This window comes from Phyllostomus discolor, chromosome 3 (genome assembly GCF_004126475.2).
Source record: "Phyllostomus discolor isolate MPI-MPIP mPhyDis1 chromosome 3, mPhyDis1.pri.v3, whole genome shotgun sequence".
In the NCBI taxonomy this organism is placed as follows: domain Eukaryota; kingdom Metazoa; phylum Chordata; class Mammalia; order Chiroptera; family Phyllostomidae; genus Phyllostomus; species Phyllostomus discolor.
The window spans coordinates 124,562,638-124,577,457 of record NC_040905.2 but is presented as its reverse complement, the minus strand read 5'-3'; the positions used below and the strand labels follow the sequence as shown (position 1 = coordinate 124,577,457).

The window sequence follows — 14,820 nt, the reverse complement described above, 5'->3', positions numbered from 1 at the left end:
TTCTAGGTATATTTCAATTGATTGTTTTTGTCATTATGTGGCAGGAAAAGAAAACTCCAAAAGTTTCTTATGCTCTGTAACTGTAACACTTGCAAAATTTCACACAGGACTGTAGAAGCTGACAAGTCGTAACCAAAGCAACAGCCAGTTACTCAAGGTCGTACACTGACTCCCATGATAAGCTCCTGTGCTCTGTAACTTCTGCAAATTCCTCCTGCGTTTTCTCTTTGTCTCCCATATAAGGTAGCTAGACCTAACTTCCACATTCGGCTTCTGTAACCTTGCTTCGGCTTCTGTAACCTTGCTTCGCCACGTAGATAGGAAGCCCGGGACTATTTAAACCCCGGAAGAGTGAGGATCGGTGCTCAGAGGATTTGGATGTTAACCACCCCTTTGGGCCCCCAGGTAATAAAGTTTGTGCTTCGTTATCTCCCCGCGTGTGGGTGGATTTTCCACAACAATTATGCATCATATTTTCCTGCTTCTTTACATTGTAGGGTCTTGGATATTTCTGTATTCAATGAAATACTCCTGAAATTTGTTTTTGAAGAATTGAGGTACTTCAAAATGGTTTGATTCTTTTATGCCTTTTTTGCTTAGTCCACAGTTATTTATTCCCCACTAATGAGGCAATACCTTTCTTTATAATCTCCTCACTGCCCTATAAATCTTAAATTGTTCTAGTATGGCTGGTGGAAATAGGCAACCTTCTTGGCTCTAGGTGAGTGCCAAGTACTGGTCTTTCTAATCTTTAAATTGTCCTTTCTTTAGCCTCTGGTAGTTTTCTAAAAGGTATATGTTGATTATTTCTTATCTGAATACTCCAGTGGGGATCACTTTAGATCTCCAAGTTTGTTTCTGCATGCGTCTGTCTCCTCTTTAGTATTCTCTTTCTGCACCTTACTAGACTCTCAGATTTCTATCTTCAGCTCAGGTAGACTAATGGAATCTGATTGAGTTACTCAGCTCTGTGTCACAGCTTTGAAACTATTTAGGTAAGCCAGGGCAATCATGGAGCCTACATTACTTGTTTTTCAGTTCTCAAGAATCCATTAATCTTTATTGCCTGATGTCTGTTATAAATAAATACTTGTTTCACATGCAATGCCATCACCCTTTGCACTTTTTAGGCCCTTTGTTTTATTATTTTTACCATAATTCATAATTATTTTTATGTACCTTTACTCTTTTTCCCTATCTCCCTTTACCAAAGCTTCATTAAAGCATGGACTATGTATCACTTATTTCTAGATGTAACTCTAACACATAACACAATGCCTCGTATACAATGGGCATTCAGTAAATAGTTTTTGAATGAAGAATGATCACTTATGGTCTAAACTAATTAATTGGAGTTGGTGATTTATTGCATACAGTAGTTAATAGCAGTGAAGTATAGGGTTATATTCAGGTTTCTGGTTTGTACATCTAGGTGAATTTGGAAGCCATTCACTGACCTAAGGAGTACAGTTGAGTACTATATATTTAGGGCTTGATAATGACCAGAGTTTTAAACATACTAAATTTGAGATGGTATAAATACTTAAACATATGTTCCTGGTAGGCATTTGAAGATATAGAACTACAACTTTGGAGAGAGATTATGATTAAAACAGAATATAGTATTATCACTATCTATAAGGTAATTGAATTTATAAGAGAAAATTAGATTCCCTAGGGCAGCTGATTTCTAGAACGATGATTATTTCCCCTGGAAGGTTGTCATAACCAAGGGAAGGAGTCCTACTGGCATCTACAAGGAAGCTCCTAAATATCCTATAAATTACAGGATAGCCCTCCCAAAACAAAGAATACTTTAATCTAAAATGTCAATATTGTTACTATTGGGAAGTCCAAAGTTTGTAGACACACTCTCCTGGATGGTCTATTGTTAATTTGGCAATATTAACACCTTTTTCTATAGTTTTTCCTATATCGCAAGAGAGAACCTATGAACTGCATTCCCTGAAATTTAATTCTTTGTTTGCTTTGTAGTTAGGATTTGCTAATGACAGGTACCTACAGGCAGATTTTAGATTCACTGAGGTGAGTTCTTGAAAACCACAGGGTTTCTAATTTCAGACCAAAGTACTAGGAGTTTCCAAAATACACTTTAGTAGGGTTTTCAAACATTTTTTCTGTAAAGCACTGGATAACTACTTTAAAGTTCATATAAACAGTGTGTGGTGTACATTTTTTTAAATTTTATTCTATTTTATTTTTTGTTGTTCAAGTACAGTTGTCTCCATTTTCCCCCACTACTCCTGCCCCCACCCCAGCCATCCCCACTTCTCACTCTTGATCCTGCCTGCTTTGGTTTTGTCTGTGTTTCCTTCATACATGTTCCTGAAAACCCTTACTCTTCCCCCCCCATTATCCCCTCCTACCTCCCCTGTGGTTACTGTCAGTCTGCTCTTAATTTTAATGTCTCTCGTTATATTTTGCTTGTTTGTTTTGTTGATTAGGTTCCACTTATAGGTGAGATCATATTCTTTTTTATTAATTTTTTACAAGTCTTTAAAAACATAAAAATCATTGTTAGCTCATTGGCTGTACAAAAACAGATGATGGGCCATATATGACTTTGCCAACTCCTGCTTAGAATCTTAAGAATTTATGGGCATGTTTTTGTGAATCATCAAACTTTTGGCTGAAATAATGTCATCAACTCTTCTGATTATTGGTGGCAGCTTCTGTGAGCTTCCCAGCTTTTGCTTCAATTGAGTGAGCTCATAAATAATATGTTACAAGTCTTCATATATAGAATATAGACAGATATTCTTCATTTTCATTACCAAATATGGATACGTATACAAAGCACTGTACCTTCACACTTATTTTGACTATCATATAAACTCAGTGCACCTGCAAATATTGTTTCATGTTCAGAACATTATTTTTTTGCAATATGAGTCTGATATAATGTTGATTCTTCTTGATATGAAGCAATCATATCAAGAGGATATGATTGTCTTTTAGAAGCGATAATGCAGGTATCATTTTAATTGTTTTATTTCTTAGGAATTTGGTGACAAAGTAGCAGTAAACGACATATCATTGAACTTGTATAAGGGGCAGATCACTATTCTTCTAGGAGAAAATGGGGCAGGAAAAACCACAACCTTGTCTATTCTCACAGGTATGTATTCAGCTCTGTTCTGAGCAAAAGTCACATTCCTTCTAAGACTGTAAATCAATCAATAACTTTTGGTGTTGAGTATGTTATTCTAGTGTTTGTGTTATTATATTTTCAATTACTTCCAAGCAAGATGCTCAGGTGATATAGTAATTTTTTTTCATTTATTCAGTGAAATATTTTATATGCAAATTCTTTCATAGGAATTTATAATACAGTGGTGTTTACAAGGTTGTTATACCCTATTTTATACTCTAATGGAAAAACAGACACAAATCTTGAAACTTACACCATAAGTTAGAAGGTAGATATCATATCAATATGTAGGATGTTATTCACTCAATACAATGACACCCACTGTGTTCTGGTGATGAGAAATAGGGAAGTGACATCAAATCTGAGGCAAATAGAAGGCATAAAGGGCTATGAAAGGAAGGAGAAAAGAATATTATGAGTATAGTGAAGACCAGAAGAATTAAAAGCAGAAATTAACTATATAACTAGATCAAATAAGGAATTTAATGGCAAAAGATGAATCTGTATGCATACTCAAAAGGTCAAATCAAAAGAGGTTTGAGGGAATCCATGCTATGAAGTTTAGAATCTAAATTTCTAAACTTTTAGAATCTAAACTGAGAGAAATAAGAAGCTATAGAAGGATATTTTATGAAGTTTTATACTTTAGAAACATTCCATTCACCAGGAAGGAAGAAAAGTTAAGGAATACTCAGGACCATTAGGATAGTGAATCCCAGGCTGTGTGTTAAATTAGTATAATTATGAGAAATTAGTATAATTTCTCAGAATATACTATACTGGAACTATACTATACTGGAACAGGGCTGAGCCTAATAATTGATATAAAATAGCCTCTTCTTAATACAAAATTAATGTCAAAGGAGATTTCAAAATGGTTGCAGAGTAGTTGGAAGCTACACCCACCTATTCATGGCTACAAACCATATTTACAGCAAAATTCCAGAGCAATCAACCTAAATAAACAACTAAAGATTCTGGAAGATGGTGGTGAGGTAAGTGGGAGCTGAATCCATTTGCTCACGTACCCCACTGGGACACCTAGCCAATCCTCTGAAGAACAGACTGAACAGCCAACAGAATCCCAGCTTATATGAAGTTTGGAAGCCAAAGATTGCAGAGGATGTTGAAAAACAGATGGTAAGGAAATTGCATAGGGATGATAAGGTCCCTGGAACCTGTGCCAGGACCATGGCTGCTGCAGTCCCCTGGCTTGGTGCCAGGGATGGTGGCTGCTGCAGAAGCTTTGGAGGAGAGCCGGATCAGTGATTGTAACTTCATATCTCCTTCCTTTCCAAGAGCAGGGAAGCCACTCCCATACCAGGAGAGACCTGGATACATGAAGTCACTGAGGGGAATAAAGACAACAGTGGGAGACACACAGGTGGTGTTCCCCCACTGAGACTGTGGTCGCCGGTTGAGACAGTACCAGAGGAATTGGGGAACCAGGTGACAGCTAGAAATGAGAGAAGAGTTGGGCTGCAATAGACCCTGACCCGGGTAGTCTCAGGACTGATCAGAGAGTTGGGCTGTGTGAAAAGCCAGGAGCTTGTAAAGAATAGACAGCTGCAACAAAGGGTAATTTGCAAAAATAATAATTAAAAAAAACAGCTTGCAGCCACTGTGCAAGGAACTCTCACCAGCAAAGAGGGATGAGGAGGGATGCGATTTGCTCCAAATCAGGGCACCTCATGAACTGATCAAAGTGGGGCAGCAGGGGCTCAAAGGGGTATCAGTCCTCAGAGAGGCTTAATTTAATAGGGGAACTATATTGCCCTGAAGGGACTCTGCATGTGCACAGCACCCAGACCAGCAAAGAGGGAGAAATGCTGCCAGTTGCTCCTATGTAGTGCACCTCACTGACTAATCAAAGGGTGGTACAAGGTGAATTAAAGGCACCAGCACAGCACCTATGTACAGTGGGGGCTGCACAGCACTCCGAGGACTTGGGCTATAGGCTGGATGCCTGTGAATATTGGAGCCCAGACCTAGCCCCCAGTGCAGAACCACAGGAAAGGGAAAAAAATGGAGCCCAGGCCCCTTCTGCCTACAGCATCCAGAAAGACCAGCAGAACCACTTGGTGGGTTTAGAGTCATCAGGAGGCTTTTCCCCCCTTTTTTCTTCCAATGTAAGACAATAAGTCCTAGAGCTGTAAAAAAATCAAAGACAGAGCTAGAGAGAAATCTAGGCTAATGCCAAGAACTGAGACAAAATTCACTTCACCATCCTACAAACTTGCATTTTATTTTTTACTTTTACTTTTATTTTGTATTTTTTGTTATTTTTTATTCTTTTACTTTTTATTTATTTCTTTTTTATTTTTATTTTAATCATTGTTCAAGTACAGTTTTCTCCCCCCTACTCCCATTCCAGCCCACCCACCCAACCCTCCCCCCTTCCCCCCATTACCCCCCACCCCTAGTTATTTATTTCTTTTCCTTCTGTGTAGTTTTCTTTGTTTTGATTGTTTTATTTCACTGTTTAGCTGGTTTTCTTTGTTGTCCCTTTCATGTTGCATTTCAATTTCTCTTCTTTCACTTCGCTCATTTTCCTATACATACACTACTCTTGGTCTTTTACTTTTTATTCTTTTTATCAAATCATATATTTCTTGTCTTATTATTGTTGTTCCAAATCCCACACAGCATCCTTCCCTGGTCTTGGTCCACTACCTCCCTGAGCTTTATTACTATTGTGGTTAACTTCATTCTCTTGCACACTACCCCAAATTTCTATTCCTTACTCTCACTATATGTCACCATCTAACCTAGCATAAGCACTCTGCTTTCTGAAGTCAGCTCACATTCTTTTATCCCTCTAACAAGAGTCTTATCTCTTTTTTACTTTTTAAAACAATTAACTTGTTTGGTAAAATACCATGGTTATTGATGTACTTCTCCAAAGGATCTCCTATCTGTTCTCTACTTGTTGATACTTTAAATCCCATAGAATACTCTCCTGCTGTCATAATCCACTCCACCTTTGCCCTGTCCCAGATCACATACAAGACAAGGTGGGACTTCTGCATACCAGTAAACCCCCTCGAGGAGAGAATCCACCAACAAAGAAGCCACCAACCAGTAAAACCCAAGTATAACAAGAAAGCCCACTCAAATGGGAAAAAAGGGCAATTCTAGAGCATCCAGATGAGGAAATCAAAGAGATCACACTACTGAGTCCCATAGAACTTGCACCATAAAAGTTCACCATACGAAGACAGCTAGCAAAGCAGAGCATCAGGAATCTCACAAACAAATGAAGATTCACCTAAAATAGGGAGGCAAAGAAAGAACCTGAAATTGAAAGAAATAGAAGACTCTCCAGTGAAAGAGCTAAATGAAATACTGACAAGCAAACTATCAGATATAGAATTCAAAAGAATATAAGGATGGTCAAGGAACTCACAACTACAACAAATTGGGTGAGAACTACAATAATATGAAAAAGAAAACATAAACTATAAACAAGAACCAGGAAGAAAAGGGGAATACAATTTCTAAAATAAACACACTAGAAGGAATTACAAGCATATTGGATGAAACAGAGGACCAAATTAGTGAGGTAGAAGACAAAGTAGAAAGAAATAACCAGGTAGAGCAGCTGCATGAAAAAAGACTAAAAAGTATGAGGATAGCTTAAGGGAACTGCAAGACAACATGAAATGCAACAACATTTGATCTTAGGAATACCAAAAGGAGAAGAAAAAGAGTAAGGGATAGAAATGCTGTTTGAAAAAATAGTGACAGGAAAGTTTCCAAAGTGTGTGTGTGTGTGTGTGTGTGTGTACTTGTCAAAGTTTTATGCCCTAAAAAGCAGGAGAAATAAAGTTTGGATTATTCTAAAAAAAAAAAAAAAAAAAAAAACAAAAACAAAAAAATGAAGACTAGCTGAATTGAATTATAATGAACAAGGATTTACAGAAGAAATCACAAACAGACCAGTAAGAAGAGAGGAGTTGTGGAAAGTGATAATCCTCACACTCAGGTGCAGTGGCAGCTGAGAAGGCAGAGAGATATCACTTCAAAACTCCCTCCCCCTAGGAGCATGGAGTCTAAACCTCATGCAGGGATTCCCAACTCAGGGGAACAGAGATAGAAGGAAGAGCCCATGTAGCATCTGGCAGTGAAAATCAGTGCAGATTCAGTTCACCTGAGAGACTCAGTCCACAACCCCTCAAGAACGAGTGCTCATACTGTTACAGCACTATCCTGGGGAGTGCATGGTCTGGACTCACTGCTAGCAAGGCCATACTGCCATACTAGTGTCTGCAGAGGGGTCTGCTGGCTACACCCCCAGTGACTTTAAGGAGCCCTCTTTTCTCTGGGGAAGTTCTTCCCAGATACCCAGACAGTGACTAAACTGTGTAGCTTGGAAAATAGAACCAGTCTCCCTTACCTCAAGAACACAACCAGTGCCCCTCCCTCACCTATTGAATCACTTAGCTTAGCTTTGTATTGCTGAGTTCAGCAGTGCAGGGGAGCCACGCAAAGCTGAGCCCGAGCCCCATCCCACTGAGTTCAGCTGCACAGAGAGATCAGAGTGCCACACAGGGCTAGGACTTTTGTCCCAATCTGCCTAAGTTAGGTGGTGCAAGAAAACCACAGAGACATGCATATCTGGGTTTTTCAAACTGTCTCCTAGGGAAGATCTGACCAAGAATCAGGCAGGTGAGAGCTGAGCTATGTGGCTACATGGGAGGCAAATCCAATCTCCCCTGTGAGTTCAGTCCATGGTACCCCAAGAAGGGGAAGAAGTACCTGCCTCCCTTGTACAGGCTTGTGGGCACCACCCCCAACAGCAAAATCTAACCCCAAATCTATGGGACATGCTAAAAGCAGTCCTGTGAGAGGTTTATACCACAAGAAGCAAGAGAAATATCAAATGAACAAACTAACCCTACACTTAAAACAACAACAAATTAAGCCCATAGAAATTACAAGAAAGGAAATAATAAATATCAGAATAGAAATAATTGACATAGAGACTAAAAGAACAAGGCAAAAGGTCAATGCAACCAAGAGCTGACTCTTTGAAAAGATAAACAAGATTGACACACCTTTCAAGATTGACATCAAGAAAATAACAGATCCAAATAGATAAAATCAGAAATGAAAGAGGAGAAGCAATAACTGGTATCACAGAAATACAAGGAATTGTCAGAAAATAGTATGAACAACCATATGCCAATAAATTGGACAACCTAGGAAAATGGAAAAAGTCCTAGAAAAATAAAGTCTTTCAAAACTAAATCAGAAATAATCAGGGAATCTGAGTAGATATATTACAACTAGTGAAAATTAAGCAATAATCAAAAACATCCTAACAAATATAGGTTCTATACTGCATGGCTTCACAGGTAAATTTTACCAAACATTCAAAGAAAAATTAACACCTATCCCCAAACAATTCCAAAAAATTTTAAATAGGGAAGACTTCAAGCTCTTTTTGTGAAGCCAGTATTATCCTAATTCCAAAAGCAGGTAAAGACACAACAAAGAAAGAAAATAATAGGCCACTATCCCTCATGAATATAGATACTGAAATCCTCAACAAAATATTAGGAAACTGGATTCAGCAACCCAGTGAAAAGATCATACACCATAATCAAGTGGGATTTATGCTGGGGATGCAAGTCTAGGACAGCATTTGCAAATAAATTAATATGGATCCCATAAACAATCTAGAACATAAAAATCACATGATCATTTCAACAGTTGCAGAAATAGCATTCAATAAAATCAAATCTATAATTAAAACTCTCAGCAAAGTGGGAATACATGGATCATCCTTCAAGATATAAAAGGCCATATGTCAAACTCACAGTCAACATCATACTGAATAGGCAAAAACTGATAGTGTGACTTCCAGCCAAGATGGTAGCATAGGTAGAAACCCTTCACTTCCTCGCACAACCAAAAGGAGGATAACAACCAATATAAAATCAATAAAAAAAAAAAAAACAGAAGTGCCTGGAAACCAAACTGCATGGAACTCTGACAACCATGGAATTAAAGAAACAATCAACCGGAACAAACAGACCTGTAAGGTGGTGGATTGAGAGAACCCCAGCAATGTGGTGAACTGTGGGGGTGGGCTGGCTAAAGCAAGTTCACAGGCTATGAGGGCAGGGCTGCATTAAAGGAAAACTGAGACTCAGAGGTGTCTGTGGACTACATGGTAGCCGCAGTGGGAGAAACTCTCAGTCTCACATGAGAGTTTGTTGGCAAGTGGGCTAGAGATGAGCAGGCAAGCTGTATTATTTCCTCTCTGGCCCCTCCCACACTAGCAGCACCACAGCACAACAAGGAGGGTTACCCTGCCCAGGTGAATACCTAAAGTCCCACCCCCTCACAACTTCACAAGTGCCCCAAAGGAAGAAATAGGGCCAAAATGAAAGAACAGAGAAAGACTTCAGAAAGAGAGCTAAGCGATGAGGAGATAGCCAACCTATCTGATGGAGAATTTAAAGCCCTGGTAGCCGAAATGCTCACAGAACTGACTGAGCTTGGTTGAAAAATGAAAGATACCCAAAATGAAATAAAGCAAAATATTCAGGGAACCAACAGTAACCGGAAGGAAACCAGGACTCAAATCAATGATTTAGAACAAAAGGATGTAATAAACATCCAACCAGAACATAATGAAAGAAGAATTCAAAAAAATGAAGAGAGACTTAGGACTCTCTGGAACAACCTGAAACATTCCAATATCCAAATTCAATAGTTACCAGAAGGAAAACAAGACCAAAAAATTGAAAACTTATTTGAACAAATAATGAAGGAAAACTTTCCCAATCTGGTGAAGGAAGTAGACTTTCAGGAATCCCAGAGAGTCCCAAAGAAGTTGGACTCAAAGACAAACACACCAAGGCACATCATCATTAAGTTACCCAATATTAAAGGCAAAGAGAGAATCTCAAAAGCAGCAAGAGGGAAGAGTTACCTACAAAAGAGTGCCCATAAGACTATCAGTTGATTTATAGGGAAAAAAAATCCTTGCTGGCAAGAAGGGGCTGGAAAGAATTATTTGAAGTCATGAAAGGCAAGGACCTATATCCAAGAATACTAATACTCTATCAAGCAAAGGTATCACTTAGAATGGAAGGGCAGATAAAGTGCTTCCCTGATAAAGTCAAGTTAAAGTTGTTCATCACCACCAAACCATTATTGTATGAAATGTTAAAGGGACTTATCTAAGAAAAAGATAAAAAATATGAACAGTAAAATGATAACAAACTCACAACTGTCAAAAAATGAACCTAAAAAAAGAGAGAAGAAAAACAAAAAAAAACTAAACAAACAACTAGAACAGGGACAGAATAAGAGAAATGAACATTACATGGAGGGTTTTCAGTGGGAAGGGGAAGGAAAAGATAGGGAGAAAAAGTTACAGGGAAGTAGAAGCATAATTGGCAGGCATTAAAAAGATGGGAGAGGTCAAAATAGGAAAAGGAACTTATATGTAAAACTCATGGACATGAAATAAGATGGGGGGAATGCTGGAGGGATGGGTGGTGCAGGGTGGAGGGGGGGAATTGGGAAAGCTGAAAATTGACAACCTATGTGAAATAGACAAATTTCTAGAAAACTACAGTATTCGAAAACTGAATGAATAAGCAGAAAGCCTGAACAGGCCAATAACAGCAGATGAAATTGAAACAGTAATCAAAAAAGTCCCAGTATGCAAAAGCCCTGGACTGAATGATTTCACAGGAGAATTTTATGGAGCATTTAAGGAGGAGCTAAACCCTTTCCACAGAATATTCCAGAAAATCCAAGAAGATGGAAGACTCCCAAACCCTTTATGAAGCCAGCATCATCCTAATTCTAATATCAAATACTGACACAATAAAGAAAGACAACTATAGGCCGATATCACTGATCAATATAGCCGCTAAAATCCTCAACCAAATATTGGCAAACCACATTCAGCAATATATTAAAAAGATCATACACCATGATCAAGTGGTGCTCATCCCAGGGATGCAAGGATGGTACAATATTTGCAAATCAATAAACAATACATCACATAAACAAAAGGAAAGACAAAAAGCACATGATCATATCAGTACATGTGGGAAAAGCTTTTGATAAGATACAGCACCCATTTATGATAAAAACACTCAGCAAAATGGAAATAGAGGGAGCAGTCCTTGATGTAATAAAGGCCACATGTGAGAGACCCACCTCTAAGATAATACTCGATGGACAAAAATGAAAGTCTTACCCACTAAATCAGGAACCTGAAAATGATGTCTGCTTTTCCACTCCCATTCAAAATAGTATTACAAGTCATAACCACAGAAGTCATACAAGAAAAAGTAATAAAAGGCATCCAAATTAGAAAGGAGGAAGCAAAACTGGCATTGGTTGCAGATGACATGATAATGTGCAGAGAAAATCCTATACACTCCAACAAAAAACTTCTCGACCTAATAAGTAAATTAAGCAAAACAGTGGGATACAAAGTCAATATCCAGAAATCAAAGTCATTTCTGTATACCAACAACTTTGTATGCCAGCAATGAAACATCAGAAGCAGGTATCAGGAAAAAAGTCCCATTTGATCTAGTAACAAAAAAAATAAAATACCTAGGAATAAACCTAACCAAGGAGGTGAAAGACCTGTATTCAGAAAACTACACAACACTGAAGAAAGAAATCAAGGAAGACACAAACAAATGGAAATGTATACCATGTTCATGGATCAGAAGATTTATCATTGCAATGTCCATATCACCCAAAGCAATTGATAGATTCAATGCAATATCTATTAAAGTACCAAAGGCATATTTCACAGACATAGAAGAAATACTTCAAAAATTTATATGAACTATAAACAACCCTGAATAGCTGCGGCAATTTTGAGAAAAAAAAAGAGCAAACTAGTAGGGATCACAATAACCGATACCAAAATGTGTTACAAGGCCACTGTAGTCAAAACAGCCTGGTACTGGCATAAGAACAGACACATGGATCAATGGAACAGAACAGAAAGCCCACCAATAAACCCAAGTCTCTGTGGTCAGTTAATTTTTGACAAAGGGGGCAGCAGCATAAAGTGGAGTAAAAATAGCCTCTTCAACAAATGTTGTTGGGAGAGCTGGACAGCTACATGCAAAAAATGAAACTTTACCACCAACTTACAGCATACACAAAAACAAATTCAAGGTGGATAAAAGATTTAAATACAAGTCATGACACCATTAAAGTCTAGAGGAGAATATAGGCAGGAAAATCTCAGATATTTCACACAGCAGTATTTTCCCAGATATGTCCCCTAGAGCAAGGGGCATAAAGGAAAGAATAAACAAGTGGGACCTCATCAAAATGAAAAGTTTCTGCACGACTAAAGAAAACTATTAAAATGAAAAGAGAACCAACCATATGGGAAAACAGATTTGCCAATAATACCTCAAACATGGGTTTAAATTCCAAAATATGTAAAGAACTCACATGACTCTATTCTAAGACAAGCAACCCAATTAAAAAATGGGCAAAAGACCTGAACAGACACTTCTCCAAGGAGGACATACAGAAAATCCAAAGACACATGAAACAATGTTCAATATCACTAGCCATCAGAGAGATGCAAATTAAAACCACAATGAGATACCACTTCACACCAGTCAGAATGGCCATCATAAACAAAGCAACAAACAAGTGTTGGAGAGGCTGTGGAGAAAAAGGGACCCTAGTACACTGTTGGTGGGATAGCACACTGGTACAACCACTATGGAAAACAGTATGGAATTTCCTCAGAAAACTAAAAATGTAACTGCCTTTTGCCACAGCAATTCCACTGCCGGGATTATATCCTAAGAACCCTGAAACACCAATCCAAAAGAACCTATGCACCCCAATGTTCATAGCAGCACAATTTACAATAGCCAAGTGTTATTGGCAACCTAGGTGCCCAACAGTAAATGAATGGATCAAAAAACTATGGTATATTTACACAATGGACTTCTACACGGGAGAAAGAAAGAAGGAGCTCCTACCCTTTGCAACAGCATGGATGGAACTGGAGAGCATTATACTAAGTGAAATAACCCAGGTGATGACAGACAAATACCATATGATCTCACCTTTAACAGGAACCTAATCAACAAAACAAAGAAACAAGCAAAATATAACCAAAGACGCTGAAATAGAAAACAGGCTGACAGTGTTTAGAGGGGAGAGGGGAGGGAATTTCAGGGGAAAGGGGGAAGGGCTTACAGGAACAAGTATAAAGGACACATGGACAAAAACTAGGGGTGGGTGGAAATGGGAAGGAGGTGGGGAGGGCTGGGTGGTTGGGCTGGGATGGGAGTAAAACATAGAAAATGGTCTTTAACAATAATTAAAATAAAATTTAAATAAAAAAGAAAAAGACACTAAATCCCAATTAATTTAAGCTGCTATAACAAAACTGATGGCTGAGAAAAAAAAGTATGCCAGCATCACTAGCCATCAGAGAGATGCAAATTGAAAGCACAATGAGGTACCACTTCACATTGGTGAGAATGGCCATCAGAAACAAATCAAGAAACAAGTTTTAGAGAGGATGTGGAGAAAGGGAACCCTAGTGCACTGTTGGTGGGATTGCAGACTGGTTCAAACACTGTGGGAAACAGTATGGAATTTATTCAGAAAACTAAAAATTGTACTGCCTTTTGACCCAGCAATTTCAGGGCTGGAATTATATCCTAAGAACCCTGAAACACCAATCCAAAAAACCTATGCACCCCAATGTTCATAGCAGCACAATTTACAATAGCCAGAAACATTCTAAGTGCCCATCAGTAAATGAATGAATCAAAAAACTATAGTACATTTACACAATGGAATTCTATACACCTGAGAAAAAGAAGGAGCTCCTACCCTCTGGGACAGTATGGATGGAACTGTAGAGCATTATGCTAAGTGGAATAATCCAGGCACTGAAGAACAAATATATGATCTTAACCTTTAACTGGAACATAATGAAAGAAAAAAGCAAGCAAAATATAACCAGAGACAATGAAATTAAGAACAAACTGACAGTAATTAGAGGGGAGGTGGGGAGGGTATTATGGAGGGAAATGGGGGAACTATTTTCAGGAACAACTATAAAGTACACATGGACAAAACCAAGGAGATGAGGTCGGGGAGGGAGGTCGGATGGCTTGGGTTGGGGGAGTGATTGATGGAAAATATAGAAAACTGTACTTGAACAACAATTTTAAAAAGAATCCTGAAATACCAATTTGCAAGTATATGTGCACCCCTATACTCATAGTTACTTGTAATTGCCCAAATCTGAAAACAGCCTAAGTACCCATCAGTAGATGAGTGGGTAAAAAAACAGTGTTACATTTACACAATGGAATACTACACAGAAGAAAGAAGAAGGGAGTTCCTACCCTTTGCAACTGCATGGGTGGAACTGGAGAGCATTATGATAAGTGATATAAGCCAGGAATTGAAGGACAAATACCATTTAATCTCACCTATAGGTTGATCGTAATGAACAAAAGAAACAAGCAAGCAAAATATAACCAGAGACAATGAAATAAAGAACAAACTAACCAAGGGGAGGTGGGGAGAGGGATAATGGGGAAAAATAGGGGAAAGGTCGATAAGGGACACATGGTCAACTCCAAAAGGGGTAGGATCAAGGGTGG

General features: G+C 38.4%; 1 protein-coding gene across 1 annotated transcript in view; it reads left to right on the top strand.

Moving 5' to 3' along the window:
* Positions 1 to 14,820, top strand: part of LOC114504532 (ATP-binding cassette sub-family A member 3-like) — a 244,777-nt gene that overhangs the window by 61,655 nt on the left and 168,302 nt on the right. Inside the window, exon 11 of the mRNA XM_028522197.2 lies at positions 3,022 to 3,139. Coding sequence (XP_028377998.1) covers positions 3,022 to 3,139 — 118 coding nt within the window. The remainder of the gene's footprint in view (positions 1 to 3,021; positions 3,140 to 14,820) is intronic.